The sequence below is a fragment of the Equus asinus genome, chromosome 22 (assembly GCF_041296235.1).
Source record: "Equus asinus isolate D_3611 breed Donkey chromosome 22, EquAss-T2T_v2, whole genome shotgun sequence".
NCBI classification, from domain to species: domain Eukaryota; kingdom Metazoa; phylum Chordata; class Mammalia; order Perissodactyla; family Equidae; genus Equus; species Equus asinus.
In genome coordinates this window covers 22,673,569-22,694,046 of record NC_091811.1, presented here as the reverse complement: position 1 = coordinate 22,694,046, position 20,478 = coordinate 22,673,569, and the positions used below count along the sequence as shown (strand labels likewise).

At 38.0% G+C, this 20,478-nt stretch overlaps 1 protein-coding gene across 4 annotated transcripts; it reads left to right on the top strand.

Moving 5' to 3' along the window:
• Nucleotides 1–4,101: 4,101 nt before the first annotated feature.
• On the top strand, nucleotides 4,102–11,556 carry LOC106834109 (protein mago nashi homolog 2). Of its 4 annotated transcripts, none has more exons than XM_014845579.3 (5): nucleotides 4,102–5,376; nucleotides 6,832–6,890; nucleotides 7,582–7,692; nucleotides 9,653–9,735; nucleotides 11,195–11,556. In XM_014845579.3, exons 1-5 carry the CDS (start codon nucleotides 5,283–5,285, stop codon nucleotides 11,292–11,294), a joined length of 447 nt encoding a protein of 148 aa, XP_014701065.1. In that variant the 5' UTR covers nucleotides 4,102–5,282; the 3' UTR covers nucleotides 11,295–11,556. The 4 variants fall into 4 exon arrangements, with proteins under 4 accessions (XP_014701065.1, XP_014701066.1, XP_014701067.1 ...); XM_014845580.3 differs by having other exon boundaries at nucleotides 5,193–5,694; XM_014845581.3 differs by having other exon boundaries at nucleotides 5,214–5,503.
• The last annotated feature ends 8,922 nt before the right edge of the window (nucleotides 11,557–20,478 follow it).

Here is a 20,478-nt window from a genome sequence, read left to right as displayed (position 1 = left end):
ATCTATGTATTAGGTAGGTCAGCTACATCTCCCAATCTTGGAGAAGAGGCTTTATTAAGAGATGCATTATGAGACCTAGCAGTGTGCTTCACTCTCATCACAAGTTCTACATGTTCCAGGAGTATCCCCTGTGTGAGCTACATGTGTCCTTCTGTTTAGGCAGGGTTGCTCTTGCTGCAGGTGCCTGGGGAGGCTAGGCTGTCTCCCTAGCCAGCTAGTTGTGATGCTCAGCTGCATGTGGCTGCTATGGACCCTTTAGTTACTTTATCAGGCATGAGGAGCCCTAGCACAGTTGGCTTCAAGGTGTAGTAGCACAATCCTGGTGCAGTTTACCTGTTAAGTGAGTAGGCCCCTGTGTGGCTAGTTGCTAGGCTCAGGGGCTTACAATTGCTGCAGGACTCTGGCCTGCAAGGCTGTTGTCAGCTCTTTCAGGATTTTAGCTGAGTGAGGCTGGCCCCAGGTATGAGAGCACCCAATTGTTTCAGGTTTTGGAAGGTGGGTCCAATTCCCTATGTGGCTGTATAAGAAGCACAAATCTGCTGCAGCTGACAAGCCCCATTGCCTGTAGAGCCATAGATACCAGCAATACAGTCCTGCCCCATGCACATGCCCCAATGCACTGAAGCAGACCCTGTAACACCACTGCAGAGGAACCCCACACTCTAGCAACGTAGGTCTGATCCTAGTGCATGCTGTGCCCTGCAGAGGCAGACCCACTCGCCTGGCTGGAACATTTCCAGGCACCCCACCTATGTGGGCCCACAAGTTGCCCGAGTGCTTGCTTTTGGGTGGGACCAGTCCCTAGGGTGGGCTGCCTGCCCTGGCTGAGCCAGATTAAATCAGTGTTCTAGTGGGTGGCACGGACCCTTGAGTTAATAGTCCAGGGGAACTACTCCAATGGCATCTGCTAGCATCTGTGTCAGCACACCTGTACTAGGTCACAATAATGGCTGCCACCAATGTCTCAGTCTCTGAGGAGGGGTCACCTCTCACTAAGATTCACCCAGAGCCTATCAGTTGAGTCTCTTTTCACCCAAGGACTGAGCACCTTTCTTTCTGTTGATTTTAGCTTGGTTTCTGAAATGGGTGAATTTGTGTGGGGGCCCTTTAAGAATAGCCTCTTTTCCCCCTTATGTCCAATAGCTTTTCTGAGGGTATTCCCTGATGTAGTTAATAGCCAGAAAAGCCAGATATTATAACACTTGTCTCGGTTGTGCTGAGTCCAAAAGCTGCTTATTGTGGTAATGTTGTCACACTCCTATCCCCCATTCCTCCAGGGAAAGCTTCATACCTGAAGATTGCTCCCCACTGGGGCTAAGAAGTGCCATGTCTCTCAGGTGGCTTTTTTTCTCTCCAGAAAGGAACATCTGCCCCTTCCCCTCAAGCAGCAGTGTCCCTTGTTGTGGGGGTCTTTTTTATCCAGGTTTCAGTTCTCTCTCTGGGGTAACTGTTTCAAGAGTAGCTGTAAATTTGTTGTGTCTGTGGGAAGAGGTGAGTGCAGAATCCACCTATGCCAACATCTTGACACTATCTTTCTTATTTACTTCTTAACTACTTCACAGGGTGGTTTGAAGCTGACCACAGATAGGTTGCATTAGCAAAGGTAGAACTATTCTTAATTTGGCTTCATTTAAGCAGCTCAAATATTTATTTTCATAAATAAACTGTAGTGACACCAGCTTTGAAGCCCTAATTTGAAGTCCATGGTAACTGAAATTGAGATTTCTCAATGTTCAAAAAATAGTTTCACTATTTCCACTCCAAGTAAAAGTATATAAAATGGTTCTTACATAACTGCACTGTCCAGTACAGTAGCCAGTGGACATGTGGCTATTTAAATATTACATTAATACAAATTAAGTAGTATTTAAAAATAATTCAGTTCCTCAGTCTCACTAGCCAAATTTCAAGTGTTCAGCAGCCGTTCAGAACATTTCTGCATCTCTGTTTGTAACATCCAAGAAGACCACAAAACACAAATGCTTTATGTATCACTTTGCAATCCTTGTGGTGATATCACATACAGGCCCTGGTGGTCTAGTAGTTAAGATTTGGCGTTCTCACCACTGTGGCCCAGGTTTGTTTTCCCATCAGGGAACTGCACTACCTGTCTGTTGTCATACTGTGGCATCTGCATGTTGCTGTGATGCTTAAAGCTCTGCTGCCAGTATTTCAAATACTAGCAGGGTCACCCATGGTGGAGAGGTTTCAGTGGAGCTTCCAGACTAAGACAGACTAGGAAGAAGGACTTGGCCACCCACTTCCAAACAATTGGCCATGAAAACCCTGTGAATAGCAGCACAGCATTGTCTGATACAACACAGGAAGGTGAGAGGATGGCATGAAAGACCAGGTATGGTTCAGCCCTGTTGGGAGGCATTCATCTCTGTTCTACACAGGATCCCTAGGAGCTGGAAATGACTAGATGGCACTAACATAGTGATACTAAAGATAAACATTTTGGCATTTTTTACAGGCTAAATATATGACGGATTAAGGAAATACATTTCATCTTAAAAAGAGGGTTAGAGACGATTAGTCTTGAGCTCAGAGGTCTTTTTAGGGGACAAAGACAGTAATTGGTCCACAGATAAAGATCCTAATACTGTATGTTCTCTAAGTTCCATAGTTACAGGTCTGGTTCTTGTAGCTCTCTTTCAGTAGGCATGAAGATGAACACTAGCACATGTGTCTAAATCTGAAGGAAATGCATTAAGGAGTCTAAAGATATTGAATGAGGCTCCCTACAAAAGCCCACAAATGGATTATGCCTATATTTTCAGAGATACTATGGAATATTGTTGTCAGATTTCTGTGGGTTATTCTTGTAAGTACAATGACCAATTCATCTCAGTTTGCCTGAGACTTTCCAGGTTTTAAAACCAAAAGTCCCTCATCCCAGGAAACTCCTCAGTCCTGGGCAAACTGAAACGGTTAAGGAATGGTTCTTTAAGTTTCTTGTGTATTTTCCATAATGGCAGGCTATAGTAGAAACTGAATAATCTTTCTGTATTAACACTTATACAATGGTTAACATGGATTTCTATATTGACAGTTATAAAATTGTTAATATAGACTCAACATAACTTGGCCTAGTCTGCCTTTCTAGTTATTCTATTTCCATGAACCTTATGTTCTAGCTATACTCTTTTTGGCTTTCCTAAATCAAGCATTTTCACACACCTGTGCCTTTGCTTAGGCTGTGTTCTTCTTGGAATGCTTTTCCATCCCTCTGAACACATACTGAACTTATCCAACAGGGTCTAATTCAAATAGCAGACCTTGTCACATGCCTTTCCCTGATACTTCCTTTTCTTTAATTTCCTCTATTCCCCAATAAAGTGACTTGCTTCTTCTGTTGTACTACCAGCATTAAAAAAAATTCTTTCTCATCCCAATTGCTCCCTTGTGCTAATATTTGTCTACATGTTTGCTCTCTTTTCTAAACTACAAGTGCTAAGTGCTCTTTCTTTCTTTCTTTTGGTTAGGAAGATTGGCCCTTAGCTAACATCTGTTGCCAATTTTCCTCTTTTTCCTTGATGAAGATTGGCCCTGCACTAATATCCGTGCCAATCTTCCTCTATTTTGTATGTGGTACACCACCACAGCACGGCTTGATGGTGGTGTGTAGGTCCACACCGGGGATCCAAACTCATGAACCCTGGGCCACTGATGCAGCAGGTGTGAACTTAACCACTAGGCCACTGGGCCAGGCCCAGCTCTATCTTTTTATTACTGGTGTCCATCCCTTCCTGGTACACAGGAAATGCTTGTCAAACAGGCTTAGAGATGGTGACTAATCCAAGGTCTTTGTTTTTTTTTTTTTATTTTAAAGACTTTTATTTTTCCTTTTTCTCCCCAAAGCCCCCCAGTACATAGTTGTGTATTTTCAGTTGTGAGTCCTTCTACTTGTGGCATGTGGGACGCTGCCTCAGCATGCCCTGATGAGCAGTGCCATGTCCGCGCCCAGGATCCAAACCAGCGAAACCCTGGGCTGCTGCAGCGGAGCACATAAATTTAACCACTCAGCCACGGGGCCGGCCCCAAGTTTTTTTTTTTTTAAATCTTCATTTTTTTTTCCTTTTTTCTTTTAAAGATTAGGACCTGAGCTAACAACTGTTGCCAATCTTTGTTTTTTTTTCCCTTCTTCTTCTCCCAAAAGCCCCCCAGTACACAGTTGTATATCCTAGTTGTGAGTGCCTCTGCTTGTACTGTGAGGGACGCTGCCTCAGCATGGCCTGATGAGCGGTGCCACGTCCAGCCCAGGATCCTAACCTGCCAAACACTGGTCCACTGAAGTGGAGCACAAGAACTTAACCACTTGGCCATGGGTCCTGCCCCTTAGGTCTTCTGACCACCACTCTTTCTACTAAATCCCACTGAAAGTTAAAAGTCATCCAAAAGCCAGGATTACATTGTGTGCGGATAAAATAAGAGTGATCAATAATATTTGAAAAATAAACTTTGTGTAAAAGGTCAGCTTGTCTTTCCCCATCATTCAAAACCTATCCTACACTACGGCATTCATTTACTTGTCCAATTTAGTTTTCTCTGGTAAGAAACGTGGGCTAAAACATTTGATCTTAAGTCAAATTGCCAAAACTCCACAGTCCACTAAAGGTTAACCCTTATTAAATGAAAGAAGCTTTGCTATTAAAAGGATCTCTTTTATACCGTGTCAGGAATTTTCAGTTTCAATGTATCCTTCAAAATTGCAGACCTTTTGTTCGATGGATTCTTTCTACTTTGTCTCCACTAACATAGGCCTCTAGCTGCCGGATAACTAGTAATTCTTGTCCAAAGGGGAAAGCCTCGAGTTAGGAATCTAGCAGGAGAAAAGGGTTGTATTCCAGGTCTGCCAGTGATTCTGGGCTTTTTCTTTCCTGATCCCACCAGGTAAAGTGGAATATGCCACATCAACCTCACAAGATCCCACAAGAATTAGAGACCCGAATAAAAAGACTTGCAGACCTTAGTCCTAAGCCCGTAGAAAATGCTATTACATCTTCACACTCCTATACTTTGCTAATATAATATGATCTATTTAATTTTGAAAGGAATGTGCTTACAATCGTAGTAAAGCAAAACTCACGCCGCTACTACCCGCCATCCTGTCCATCCGGGTCTCTTCCGCGAGACGCCGCTTTCCCGCTTTCCAACCGGGACACGGGAGGCGGAAAGGGCGCGCGGGCAGTGACGATTTTTTCCTGGGCGACTGACGTCACTGCTAGGCGCCCGGCGGCACGTTGGCCAGGTCTTCTGCAGGCTTTCTAGGGGCAAAAATGGCCATGGCCAGCGATTTTTACTTGCGCTACTACGTAGGGCACAAGGGGAAATTTGGACACGAGTTTCTGGAGTTTGAGTTTCGACCGGACGGTGAGCAGAGGAGGGGCCGCTGGCGCCGCCCCCAGCGTGGTGCTGAGCTGGGGAAGGAAGCGAGGCGGACCTGCCGCGGAGGAGGCGGGGTGGGGCGAGCAGCTTCTGCGGGCTGCGAGTGTGCAATGTGAGCTGAGGCCACTGCTTGAGACGAAGCAATAGGAGTTTAAGAGTATAGGAGGCATAAATCGGTTTCGTGAACGAAAGATAGTTAGTGGGTGTACATTAATTCAGAAAAGCTAATCCTGCCGGATGCTGAAAAGCTGAACCCACGTGAATCAGAATCCCAGAATCAGCGCAGCGCTGGGGACCTTGCAGGTCATCTAGTTTATCTACCTAATACATAACATGATCATTTCTGAGAACGTCCCCACCCCGCTACGATCCATGGATGCTGATATTCTTCCTGTGACCAGTAACTTTCCGATTACCCATTCATCCATTTTATTCATTCGGTCGCTGTATGTAAGGCAACGTGTCGAAAAACGAATGAGACCTGTTCCGGAGGGGGGCGCCCGACGAGTAGAAAAATGAGTGTAATGATGTCTTTTGCGTACTTAAATACAGTTATTCTTCTTTGGATGCCTTAAGAATACAAAAAAAGCGGAGTGGTTAGATCTACGTGAAAGAATCGGGAAAAGCTTCCTAAAGAAGGTGACGGTTGAGAGGAGTCTTGAGAGTATTTTTCTTGGTCTCTAAGGGAGAAACGTTCAGATTAAAATTAGCTATAAATCAGCTAAGCCACTGGCCAGCCTTTATCCAGAAGCAGCACATAGTTTGTATGCTTCCTAGTCACAATTCTAAAATATTAGCATTGTCGTATTATATGCATACATTTGAAGGAAAATAATTAATAGAGAACATTTTGGAGTAGTGGGGAAAGCCTGAGTATCGGAAGAAGGTAAATCTAGATCTGAATCTTGTGTGACCCTGGGCAGGTTTTACTTAACTCTGTTTTCTCAACTATGAATAGGTGAGAGAAGAAAACCTACTTCTTAGTGTTGTTTTATGGATTAGATTAAGTCTTCTGGGTAAATCACTGAGCACCAATACAGACATACAACATAAATTTTAAAAGAAATATTTGTTCCTTTTTCAGATTCCATGTGTAGTTCATGACATAGCTTAAGAAAATGAGACTTAGAAATGGCCCTCCCATTATATTGCATTCCATTGAAGGCATGGAATACTTAAAAATTATATCAAATATTTAAAAATTATATCAAAGGCATGGAATATTGAAAAATTTGACTGGCTTCAACTGCAGACAATTTACCAGTAAATTTTTGAGTATCTACGTGTCTAGCATTGATCTTATGCTAGGAGGGAGGAAATAATTAATAAAAATAGTAGTATAAAATAGCTTTTATTTTCAAAATTGCTTACGATGTTGCTTCTTTATTTGTTTTAGCAGTTTTTGCTGTTATAGATTGAATTTTTTTCCACTCCCCACAGGAAAGCTTAGATATGCCAACAACAGCAATTACAAAAATGATGTCATGATCAGAAAAGAGGTAAGTTTCTTTCGCATGTCTGATTTTTTACATTTGGCTCATTTTCCTCATGTCTGTGTTGAATTTACAAAAGTAACATCTAAGGCTGTATTGTAAAGAAGGTAATTAATAGATTGAAAAGGGATTCTGCTTAAATTAGGTATAATTGTACCTTCTGTAACAACAAAAGAAGCAATCTGAATATATTAATTTGTAGTCCCACATTTGAACATATCACTTAATTCATTTTATAATTAGTCATTTTACTCTATTCACTATTAATTGATAATCATGATTTAACACAGTATAATTTTAAATGAAAGACTCAAAAGTTAGTGATAAGAAAAAGTTCAGCACACTGTGACGTGCACTTGCATTTGTCTCTGTTCACCTCATAGATTTTGCGTTGTCACCTTTAAGGACTTGGAGATATTTGAGTCTCATGTTACAAAGGCAGAATACAGGGTTTTAAAAGGGGGGGGTGGTGATGTGAAGAGGGAAAATATATATATTAAAGGAAACGGCAAGAGAGTGGGAAAAAAATCATAGGATGAATCATTCTCTCCTGTCTTGTACTTTTAGAATCAGAATTAAATTTTTCTGTGATATTCTGTTTGAATATTCAGGGTTCATAACTGCGTTTTATCATTTACTTTTGAATTATGAGAAGAAATAGAGAGGCATTATGAAATTTTTATTATAACATTTTCAGGCTTATGTACACAAGAGTGTAATGGAAGAACTTAAGAGAATTATTGATGACAGTGAAATTACAAAAGAAGATGATGCTTTGTGGCCTCCCCCTGACAGGGTCGGCCGACAGGTTTGTATTTGGTGATTCTGTAGATGCATAAATGTTAAAAACTGATAACGTAATTGCTGTGTTTCTCTTTATTTAAAATAGATCCTTATTGATTCTTTGGTTATCTCTTTAGAAGGCACCTGGTAAATACTCTTTAATTTTGTTTTACTTAGCCTCATTTTCTGTGCTACCTCCTAGTAGGAGTCGATGCATAGCTCTAAATTTAAATCTGCATCCTTTTGAACAGTCTCTGTAACCACCACAGTCAAAGTTAGGATGTTTTCACATTGTTGTGAATAATTTGTATTGTACGTTAATCACTTTTATTAGGAATAAGTACAGGTGTATGTTAAATTCGAGACTTAGGATCTTATTGACTATGTAAAATTTACTGTCTCCAAATTTACAACTTTGAAAACTCTTATTTGCATCTTTATGCCCCAGAGAGAGATTTGATTGGTTTCTTTGTTCAAACTGACCATTGGTTTTGCCTCTCATATTCCCTTCAGAGTAACTGATGTGTCTCAAAGGGCTTCTGAAGAGCTCTGAAGGCCTGATTTCTCTCTGTAGAAAGACAGTTTGATTTCTGAATTGGGTCTTTTCAACTCTTGGAGAAATTGGATAAACCCCTGGAGGAAGAAACTTTTAATTTCACTTTTGTATGTTCCTGAGGATTATGCTTTGTAACACCTTCTTTGCCTAGAAGAAAATGTGGAGAAATCTAACATGCTGACACTCTAGCAGTAACTTAACCCTTCTATTTAAAAAAAAAACAAAACATTATTTAGGAAAGCAAAGGTAATAGCAGTATTTATTTTATGCGTTGGAAATACATAAAAGGTAAATGTAGATAGTATGTTTTATGCATATGTGCATATATACTAAAAAACAAACAATAGCAGTGAACTCTTTATGTCTTTTAGATTCAGGGAGAGCCCAGTATTTTCATCTACCCATTTGATGATGTGTTCCCGTGTTTTGGTTGGTGGGGGAGGATTAGGCATGCTCTGGAAATTGTCTGTTGGATCTTCAGATTAAAGATTTTATGACTTTGAGAGTCTCACTTAACTTTGCATTGTGTGTGTGCCTTAGGCTGTGCATAATTAAGTCTTCTGATCAAATGTGTAGCTAAGACTGTCTGTGATGTCATCTCTTACTTAACCTGAAAAGTCACAGACATAGCCTCTTAATTACTGGTTTTAGATTTGCAGATAAAATATAGAGAAAAACTTACACAGTGATCCTGGCACACTGGGAACGTCTACTTTATGGTGTTTGTTTTACTAGTTCTTAATGTTTTGTAAACTCAAAAGAGTCTGAGTCTTTTAGTCTTAGAGTCCAGGATTCAAATATCAGTGGTTGTAAATTAGTAGTTGTAAATATCAACAAGTATTTTCCTATGCTTTATGAATCTTGGATTTCACATTTGTAAAATGAGCCTAATAGAGCCTACCTGATAAGGGTATTTTAGGGATTACAGATAATGTTTGTAAAGTCCCTAGCAGCAGGACCTGACACATAATAGGTACTAAAGTGGTGCTATTATTATTATGCATTTTGTTTTTAGAGCCCAGTAGAAAGGGTAAATGTGTTTGTATTTATCATATTAAAAATAGGCTTATACCCATATTATTATTTTTACATCATTGGGCTTCAAAGTGATGCCTTCAGTTTGTTCTGACGTTATAAGAAACGTTTGTGTGTCACTTTTAGGTATATTGTTCATTTTATAGTATCTTCTTTAAGAGATCTCTGGAAAGCACTTTTGGTTGGTCCCAGCATTGGGGACTGTTGAGCAGTTGATGAGGTTCTTATTTTATAGACACGGTTTACGTCTAACAGATCAAGTGTCCTTTTTGTTTTCCTTCTCTGTGACTGCTAGAAAACTTGCAGCTAAAATTGGGACCTTTTGGTAGCAAGAATACAGATATCTCTGGGAAGGATTTTTATATTAACTACATTTCTCTTTTATTTTTTTCAGGAGCTTGAAATTGTAATTGGAGATGAACACATTTCTTTCACCACATCAAAAATAGGTTCTCTTATTGATGTAAATCAGTCAAAGTAAGTGTGTTAAAGCAGTTTGACTAAATTGATAAAATTTATCTCTAATAGAGAGAGAACTATAGCCAGGTTGCTAAGATTATTTCAATGGCACCCTATCAGTTTATTAGCCAGCTGTAATTCTGATTCTTATGTCATTAAAGACTTGTTATCAAAGAAGTTAGCAGAGTATTTAATTGATTGCCAAAAAATTCTTAATCTAACAACATAATAGTGCCCAAGTTTTTAACTGCTTTTTTTTGTAAAAATCTGTAAACAGTGTCACAAAATTTAAAAGAAATCCTCATTGGGTTATATCAGCCTCATTAGCCCCATATCACATCATTCTCCTCTACCTCAAATAAATGGGAAAAATCTAGTAGAGCTTAAGTATGGTTTTAGCTACCTCATCCTCACAAGTTCTAGGTCCCTGTAGCACATACCATTGTCTTTGTGTGAAAAATCTGTTTCCAGTTCTTTCTTTCTACTCTTTCCCCTTAAAATGTCCTCACTGTGCTTTTCCTATCACTTTAAATTGTAATAACTTATTTGTTTGCTTTGCTGGTTTGCATGTGAGCTCCCTGAGAACCTTGCTGTGTCTCCAAAGTTAGCACAGTGCCTGGCCCACACATAGGAGCTTTATGAATATTTATTACAGGAAAGGAGAAAGGAATGAATGCCTAAAAAATATTGGATACAGAAGGCTGTGTTCATAGAGACTGACCATACGTTTTTAAACTATCAAGTTTATTTTCCCTACAGTTGGTGAGGATGTGGCATTCATACCCACTGGGATTGTAAATTGGTACAGTGTTTTTGGAAATAAATTTGACAATATACTTTAAAAGCTGTTGATATTTTACTCACCTTTGTCCTAGTAATTTCATTTCTGAGCATCTCTTCTGGGGAAATATTCTCAAATAATGAAAAAGCTGTTATTCATAAAGATGGTCATTGAAGCCTTATTTATAATTGGAAAGAAATCCAAATGTCTAACAAGGAGAGAATTGTTAAATTAACTAAAAATTATTTGTGAATTTTTTTAATGTAATGGAAATTAATAATAAAAAGGGCACAGGGAATGATTTTAGTTATTAAAAAAATAGAGCAACATCAAAATATTTATAGTTACTCCGTGTGGAGTGACATATAGTATTGCAAGTATTTTTTTTATATCTTTATAATTTTATCTGCTTTATACATTTTTGTGATACATAGCTATTTTATGAGAAAATGAACAATTTAAATATGAAATGAATACTGGTGAAGAAAATTTACATTTCTTTCTTACAGAAAAGATAGAGATGGTAATTGTTCAGTATGTTCATTGTAGTTACCAGCAGATTCTCCCCTTCTCCTTGCTTCCTTTAAGTTAATTTTTTAGGTTTTTGGTTTTTGTTTTGTTTTAGAAATTAACTTAGAAAATTATGTTGTTTCATTCTAGAAACCAGAAAGTAACTCTTACCTTTTTAAATTTTAGGGATCCTGAAGGCCTTCGAGTATTTTACTATTTGGTACAGGACCTGAAATGTTTAGTTTTTAGTCTTATTGGATTACATTTCAAGATTAAACCGATCTAAATTGTATGTTTTTTGAAGCTGCTTTTATATTTAATTAAGGGATGGGTAAGGGAGGGCTTATTTACAATACTGGGCTTTTTATGAATGTGAAACAGACAAATTTTTTTTGTATGCAAAGTGAAAGTAAGAAAATACATAAACAAGCTTGATTGTTATCCTCACTTGGGTCCAAGTGGGTTGGACAGTTCCTGCACACATTAAATTCTGTAAATAAAAGCCACCTTTCTTTGAAATTGTGCTCCAATAAACATATCAAAGCCTGGATGGAGAGTGTTTTTTTTTTTCATGAGTCTATGTCTCTGATTTACTTTAAAGATTATAAAACTTTGTTCTAGTAGGTGAGTCCTAGGGCAGAAGTTGTTTCCGGTAGAAATGTGTAGCCAGATTCGCATCCATTAAAGGCAATTGTACATCTTCCCTTGTTTCTTCCATACTTGATGAGATTTAATTTTTTGGTCCTTATAGAAATTGTTTACAGAAAGTCCTGGATTTTTTACATTTATCACAAACTCCTCAGAGATTATTCACATTTAAATATTTTTGGTATAAGCAGAGATTGCCTAAAGGATTACAAGAGTAAAGTCAGTACCCCAAGTTAGGCACATCTCTAATTATGCCCTTATTTCTTATTTCACCATATATGTATTTTGTGTATCTGTGGGAACTAAATGAGTTCTCAGCTTTACATATTATTTAAAACTTACCCTTAAACACATACATGTGTGAGTGTATTTATTCATTTATTAATTCATATTTTAACTCCTAATGAACACAGGTCCCAATCATGTTTCCCAGTTCCCTTCAACCTTTTTCTGATAGACTTGATCTTTCATTCCTTCTGTTAGTAACCATGCCTGTGGTATGCTGTTATTCCTCTGGCTGAACCCCTACTCTTTAAAAGTGTGCAGTCCTGGTATTCGTAATCCACTCGCCCCAGGGACCAGTCAGGACTGACCTTAGGCTGCAAGAATTAGTCTCTGAAGCCTTGCCAGGATTCTTGAGCAGCTGGACTCCAGAGCTACTGTGTCCAGTAAACTTTGAGATAATAGAAATGTTCTCTATCTGTGCAGTCCAATAGAGTGGCCACTAGCTGTTACATGTGGCTACTGAGTACTTGCGATGTGGCCAGTGTAATTGAATTTATAGTTATCTTCCAACATTTTACGAAAAATTTCAAACAGAAAACGGTTGAAAGAATTGTAGGATTAACACCCATATGCCAATCTAGATTCTGTAATTAACATTTTATTATGCTGTAATAAGTCAATTATAATAAATCATGTCCTGTTGATTTTTCACTTAAGGGTGGAATAACTCATGTAATTGATGCCAATCGACTGCTTTTTTTTTTAAGTGCTATTTAATTTTTATTAAATTTATATAGCCACATGTGGCTTGTGGCTACCTTTTGGACAGAGAAGCCCTAGAACCTGGCTTGGTAGCCTGTTTGCCACGGAGTGCTATTTGGTCCTTTACACTGTATAAAAATGCATGGCCATCCCCTTCAGAGTTTTCATGGAAAGTCACCTCATCTCCACTTCATTGTGCAACACTACACTGTCATCACTTCAGGTTTCTTATGAAAATAAATATTTCTGTTCACATTGTAGATCTTGATGAATGTGCACTATAAAATCATGTTATAATTCTCTTAGACTTAGACGTCAACTTCACGGACAAGGGGAGAAACAACTGCTCTTTGACCCTCCTATGGGCCCACAACTTTTGGTTGCTCCACAAAATAATCATTCTGTGGCATCTGTTGAATAAGATGATCCACTCAAGATTGAGCAAGGCTGGGGAGAAATAGGCCGTAGATTAAAAAATCTTTAACATATTAACTCTGTCCCTATTCTCTAACTTCCTTCTAGTGCTGATTTATTTATTATACTCTTCTCCGCTATCTACTAAGTTTATCATATTCAAACCAAGATTGGAGAATAGGTCATTAGGATAAATATTTTATATTGTCTCTGATTTCCTTAAACTTTGTTTGAACTGATTCTTACTTGACTGTAAGCTGCTGGTGATCAGTAAAAGTTCAATTTTGTACAGCACTAGTTTTATATGAAACTAGATTTTTATAGCAGTCAGGTCAGCAAATACCACATGTCCCCACCGCTACTCCCCCATAATAGAGAGACCTCTTATAATAATCAAACTTATTTCCAAGTGCTGGTTCTGTGCCCTGTATCTCCTTTTCCCACTCACGGGATGGAGTGTCACTACTCGGCACCTACCAGTCTTTTCCATATAGTAGGTGCTTTATAAAAGATTATTGGACTTGCTGTCTTTTGTACTTACTACCTTCAGATTGTTTTTGTAATTTAGTCTAAAGTAGAAGAGATTCATTTCTGTGGCTGTGGAAACCTTTCAATTACCATGAATTTTGCTCATACATACTCATACCACAGAGTTGTATATTTGAATACATTTGATAAGGATGTGTTTTTTGGATGTGGCTCATCTGTGAACCTAATTTCTCATGTATAGTCTGAGTAGAACGGTTTCACTTTTCTCAATCAAAGCAGCAAAGACAGCACAGCAAAGAGGACTAGTGAGAATGGGCATGATCTGCCAGGCTCTACCGTTCTATTTTATTTATAAATTTTTATTTTGAGTTTCCAGGTTTTATGCCTCTGCTTCTTATGGTTAAGAGTGCAGGCACATATTTCATTGATATCAAGCTGAGTCTATTCATGTGGACATTTTTAATTTGAATATAAATGATAGCTGATATTATTTTATATATACTATTATTAGACTACCTTGTTTTGATTTGAAATGTGCGAGACCTGTGAACATGGGTTGTGCTGTAAGTTCAACCACTGATCCATATGATTATTTTTAAAGACTATTTTTTTAGAGCAGTTTTAGGTCTACAACAAAATTAAGAGGAAGGTACAGAGATTTCCCATATAGTCCCACTCCCACACATGCATAGCCTCTCCAGTTATCAACAACTTCCACCAGAGAGGTACATTTGTTGCAATTGCTAAAGCAACATTGACACATAATAATCACTCAAATTTCATAGTTTACCTCAGGGTTCACTGTTGGTGGTGTACATTCTATGGGTTTGGACAAAGGTATAATGACATGTATCCACCATTATAGTATCATACAGAGTATTTTCACTACCCTAAAAATCCTCATGCACCACCTATTCATTTCTCCCTGCTCTCAACCCCTGGCAACCACTGATCTTCTTATTGTCTCCATGGTTTTATCTTTTCCATAATGTCATATAGTTGGAATCACATGGTATGTAGCATTTTCAGATGGACTTTTTTCACTTAGTAATAACACATTTAAGTTTCCTCCAAGTCTTTTCATGGCTTGATAGCTCATTTCTTTTTAGTGGTGAATAACATTGCCTTGTCTGGATGTACCACAGATTATTTGTCCATTCACCTGCTAAAGGACATCTTGGTTGCTTCCAAATTTTGGCAATTATGGGTAAAGCTGCTATAAACATCCATGTACAAGTTTTTGTGTGGACGTTAAGTTTATTGATTATTTTGGTAATTGATTTCCTAGCATGTGGTAATAAGCTAGAATAAAAAATCCAAAAAATTTAATGAAAATAAACAACAAAGGTAAATGAATGATTTGAGGGTGAGCGTAGAGTCTGAACTGTGTGGTATAGTGGAGAGAACACTGAAGAATCAAAATTCTCAATTATGGCACTACTTCACAGAACTCTTTTCCCTTTCAACCTGTGAATAGACTTTATCCCTTAGTGGCACAGAGCCCAAATAGCCATCTGATATACTTTTTTGGTCATTATTTTTTCATGCTTACTTAGTTGCTGAGAAGTCCTTCTCATTTAGTTACTTAGAAACTGGAGGAAGGATGGTGACTGTTTGACTGACTGCTGGAGGCCAGTTGGGATGATATAGAGGATTTTAACTCTAGAGCACTAGAACAGCTTTTTTGTAAAGACAAGAAGGACAAATGAGGTGGTTAATTATGGGAACAGGAAACCTCAAACAAGTGGTCTTTTGAGTTTTTACTGTAAGAGCCAGGAAATTTAATATCTCTCAGTGGCATAAAGGTTAGGCATTAGGACAAACAACCATGGAGGTGGGAACCTGGCCAGGTGAGATTACTCCTCCCAATAGAGTGATGCAGACCATCTTCCTCTAGGAGCTCATGGTTATTCCAGACATCCTTTACTTCAGCTTAGGACAGGAAGAACAGCATGCTCCTGTGAAATGATAAGTCTCTGTGGTTTGCAGTTGTGACCAGAAAGCTTGAAGGTGTGACTAGAAGCTGTGTGTTAAGCTTCTCGCTGACAAAATTAATATTGTCAGGAAGGAATGGGTAAAATGTGTGGTTTCCCAAATGAAAAAAGGCTTTGCAGCAAAGCAGCCAGGAAGTGAATATTTGGATGCTTTATATATTCATGTTGTGTGTATGTTTTGCAGAAAAGTAAATTCAGAAGACAAAGTTCAAGAACATTCAAAACATTCTTCAAATTTCTCATCTTTCTGTTTTATTAGCAGTCGTAATAGATAAGTTTGGTGCTTCGGTTTTGTGCTTTGATTGAAGGGCCACGCTAGGAGTTTCAGTTAGTCCTGTTGGAAGTTACTGGTGTTGTCTTCTGATTCTGGTTGTCTTCTTATTTAAGAAGAAATCTGCCTTCAGAAATTCAGAGCTTAGTAAAAAAAAAAACTAGAGCTTAGAGAGAACAGCTACCTAATTTGGCTTTCCAATCATTAATCTCATTCTGCCTCTCTCTAAAATTGAAAAACCCAGATTTTGTAGTCAATTTCTCTTAACTTGAACATATTCATGGAGTGCACATGTAGGCATCATCTCTCTTCTATGTGCTGCAGTTACAATAATGAACAAGACAGAAGTAGTACTCACCCTGTGGAGTTTATGTAGAGGTGACAGATAACTGTGTTAAGTATAAAAAGGTATTGTGTATCTGTCTAGCTTCCATCATAACTGTGTACCCTGCACCAGCTGTAAGGGTGTAAATCAAAACAGAAAGAGGGCCAGCCGGTGGCACAGCGGTTAAGTGTGCACGTTCTGCGTTTCGGTGGCCCAGGGTTTGCCAGTTTGGATCCCAGGTGCGGACATGGCACCGTGTGGCAAGCCATGCTGTGGTAGGCATCCCACGTGCAAAGTAGAGGAAGATGGGCATGGATGTTAGCTCAGGGCCACTCTTCCTCAGCAAAAAGAGGAGGATTGGCAGTAGTTAGCTCAGGGCTAATTTTCCTCAAAAAAAAAAATCAACAACAAAACAGAAAGAAAGCTCAACATTACCACTGTCTCCATGGACCCGCAAGTTTTAAGTAACCAGACTTGAGATTACAGAATGGTTTTTCTAGAGAGGTAGCAGTGTGCTGCCACACGTTTCCAGCTCCTAAATTGTATTAATGTGGCCCTCCCACCGCATACACACACACACACTTTCCTCCAAGCATCTGCACGCCAAAACTGACATGTTAGGATAGAGAACCTAGCTCAGTGTGTCAGGATTGTTGGGTTGCGGTCCTGGCGCTTCCACTATTTATAGTACCTTGGAAGAGAGAAAAAATGAACATTTACCTATTTTGAAGTCTAAGAAATCGTGTCTGTAGTGATATCTCATTGAATTCTTCCAAATCTATGAAGTAAGTGATACTCTTATTGAACATGTGAGGAAAATGAGGCTAAAGATTTGGAGTGGCTTGTTCAAATTTTTACAGCTAGGAAGGATTTGAAACTTCAACCTCAAATAATAATATTTAACATTTAATGAGTGCCTACTTTATATTTTCCAGGTCTAGTTAGGCACTTTATATACCCTATCTCATATTAAATATTAATATTAATTTAAATATTTTAAAAATATTATCCCTATTTTACTGTAGTGAATCCAAGGTTTAGAGAAGTGAAGTGACCTGCCTCAAGTCACACATAGAAGCTTGGGCTGGTATTTCAACCCAGATCCACCTGGTTCCAGAATTCATGCTTTGTGGCAGAGGTTTGTTGAAAATCCAGGCCCTTTGAATCCATAGTCCATTTGTGCTCTGTGTATTCACTCAGGACTGATTTTAAACATGGATCAAGTGTTAGTAATGATGTGTACTTTGGGCAGTCAATTAACTTCAACATTAATTTCTCCATTTGCAAAATGGGAACAATAATAAATATCTGTCAGCTTTAAGAGATTTCGATATTGTTATACACACAGTAGGTCCTAATAAATGATAGTGTCTCTCTCTGCCACCTTCTCGACAATGATTATTCTTTCTCCGCCCCTACACCCTGTGTTCTCTCAGCAGAGCTTCTTTATTTATTTTTGGCATTGCAATAGAGGGCTGGGGATCTTTCTCTGTTTTGAGATTGACAAAGATTACCCAATCCAAGATTAGGGTAAAGAGAAGGAAATGCCCAGCAGCAAGTATTCTTGAAGTGTGCAGGCTCATCCTGTGATACTTTGCTTATGTTATTGAATTAAATTAGTCTCTGGGAGGTATTTCAGTGGCCTGCCTGCACATGGTGACAAGTGGCAGACCTCAGTGGTGATTTAGAGATTAAGGGCTGCATTGGGGGACAAGTAGGCCAGTTGAGGGCAAACAACACGCAGCATAACCTAGACTGGGTCCTAGTAGTCAGAACACTCAGTAGACCGTGTCTGTATGGCAGTTGGGAGGAGAGCTGGGGGCATGAGCAAACTGAAGGATGGGAAAGGCTTCTAAAGTGGGACGGTTTAGCTGTGGCTAGAGGTGGGGAAGAGAAGGAAAGAATTAAGCAAAGAATTTGGCCAGAGTTGGTGAAATCAGGGTTGGATTTGTCTCTGCATAATCAATGTCCTCTTCTGTTCCACACCTCACTCCTCTTCCTCCACACTCCGTAGTAACCACTCTCACCTGATTTGAAGAGCAATTTAAATTGGCTTCATAGAGCTGTATGTCAGAAGATTGACAAGGCCTGTATCAAACGAAAGTGAACTTCAGTGAAAGATTTGGGTGTATTTTGGCAGGCTCTGGCTCATAGAAACAGAGTTCTAGAAATAAATTTCTTTTAGCTGGAAGATTGTAAATCTTCATGAAGTAAGATTCATACACAAAACTCAAGTGGAGGAATAAATCACCAATATGTCTTAAAAAATCAGTAGTGAACATTTTCATACACAACTAGTGGTAATAAATGGGAACAAGTTTTATGGAGGGTGTTTAGTAATATGTATCAAAGTTCTTTATTGTATATACCCCTTGACCCCATGATTTCATGTTTTAAAATTTTTCCTAGAAAAATATTCAAAAGTATACGCCCATTATTTTTTTATACTAGCACAAAATTGGGAACAACCGAAATGTCCGATGGTAGGAGATTACCTAAATAAATTATAGTATAATCCATATGGGTAATAACTATTTATGGTTTAAAATCTCATTTTAGATAAATATTTTTTAAATGGAAAAAGGTTAGAAAATAATAGATCAAAAACATTGTGTATGCAATGACACAGACTTTGATAGTAAACGTAACGTATGGCTAAAAAACTAGAATATACACCAAAATTTTTATAGTGGAATTATGGATGTTTTAAAATAATTTCTAAAATACATTTATCTGCAATAAACATAAATGGAAAAAATAAATAATATTTTTTTCAAATAGCAACATATAAGAGAAAGTTTCTAACAGATTATTTAAGAGTTAAAGAATTTAGTAATAATATTTTTGTGTGTATGCATATATATTTATACCTATATATTTTAATCATTTGTTTTGGGTAGTACTTTCCTTTAAGTATGCTGGTTTTTATCAAAGATATTAGTTTTTGTTTCTCCAAAGCTGTGTTTGTTTGTCTTTTCAGTCCTCAAATACAGATTTTTGAATGTTATTTTGTGAAGAGTACCAAGTGGTTGGTTATTTGAAATGGAGGAAGAGATAGCTCGTGACCATTTTTCCTTTCCCGTCAACCTCAGTTTTTATCATACAATTTCCTTTTATCACTTTGGTCAAGAGGAGGGGCAGACAATTTTGAGTTGGAGTACCACTCAGAGGCAATTCATTTCTGCCTTCCGTCTTACAGCCTCTCACACACCCGAGGGATCCAGGATTGGAAAGGCCAACTTCTCCCACCTTGTTGTTGGGTCAGCTTTCTCCACCTGCATCGCTGCGTGGCACAGACACAGGTACCCTCTGCTCTTAGTCCTTCAGACCTTTGTACCTGAGTATACTGTTAGCCCTACTTATGAAGAAAAGATTCTAGCAATATGGGATTTTATTACAAATGACTTGACGTGAACATGGGATCTATGGGAGAGCATTCTCTATTGATTGCTTTTGAACTGCATTAACTCAGAAGGATGTGAAAGCTGTAGTTCAGCATTCACGGGAAGTTATTTTCTTTTTTTCAATATGCTACAATTTTTGCTTTGTGTTATCTAAATGAAGAGGGATTTGGTGATTAACTACTTTTTCTTTGGCTCTGATGATTTACATATTATCTTATCAATCTTAAAGGATTCTGTAATAGAAAAGACTCCTTTTCCTTAGGAAATTAGAGAAAATGTGAATAATTAAGTTTAAAAAGTTTTGTATATTAAAACATTTTTTTAAAGACTATAGTTACATGTGCAATTTATTTTCCATATTTCTTGTTTTGTAGATATCCTCTATTCACACTGATTAATGTAAGCAGCAAGGTAAATTTTAAATATTTACTATTTAAAAATTTCTTTTGATAAGTATATCCATTAACAGATTGAATCCTTTATGGATATTAACTAATGACTACCCACTGACAAATTTTATCTTCACATAGGATTCTCTGGCAACATCATACACTAGAAGATTATTTCTAAAATTTTAGTATATACATCGAATCATTTGGGATTAAAAATACAAGTGTCTAGACTCCAACCTGAAAGACTTTTATCCAGCACATCTTGCATGGGGCACTGGAATCTGGAATGTTAAGCAATCTGCAATGTTAACCCCCAATAATTCTTTTGTAGATAGTATATGGGATACACTTTGGGAAACAATCTGGTAAAGTCACGTTGAAATTGAAAAGAATGCAGGAACTTTTTAATATTTATGTGTACATCTTTTTTAAGCCAAGATATTTATATTTTTTCAGAATTTCAAAAAGATAGAATTTTTGTTTTCTGAATTGATAGTTTTAAAAGTGTCCCAGTAATTTGGGATGATACCACTTCTGCCTAACATT

What these genes read in the sequence shown, in the direction of transcription:
- LOC106834109 (XM_014845579.3), top strand. Translation starts at nt 5,283, where the DNA reads ATGGCCATGGCCAGCGATTTTTACTTGCGCTACTACGTAGGGCACAAG. An exon ending in ATGTCATGATCAGAAAAGAG is followed by an intron (nt 6,891 to 7,581) that starts GTAAGTTTCTTT and finishes TAACATTTTCAG; the next exon opens with GCTTATGTACACAAGAGTGT. An exon ending in ATTGATGTAAATCAGTCAAA is followed by an intron (nt 9,736 to 11,194) that starts GTAAGTGTGTTA and finishes TTTAAATTTTAG; the next exon opens with GGATCCTGAAGGCCTTCGAG.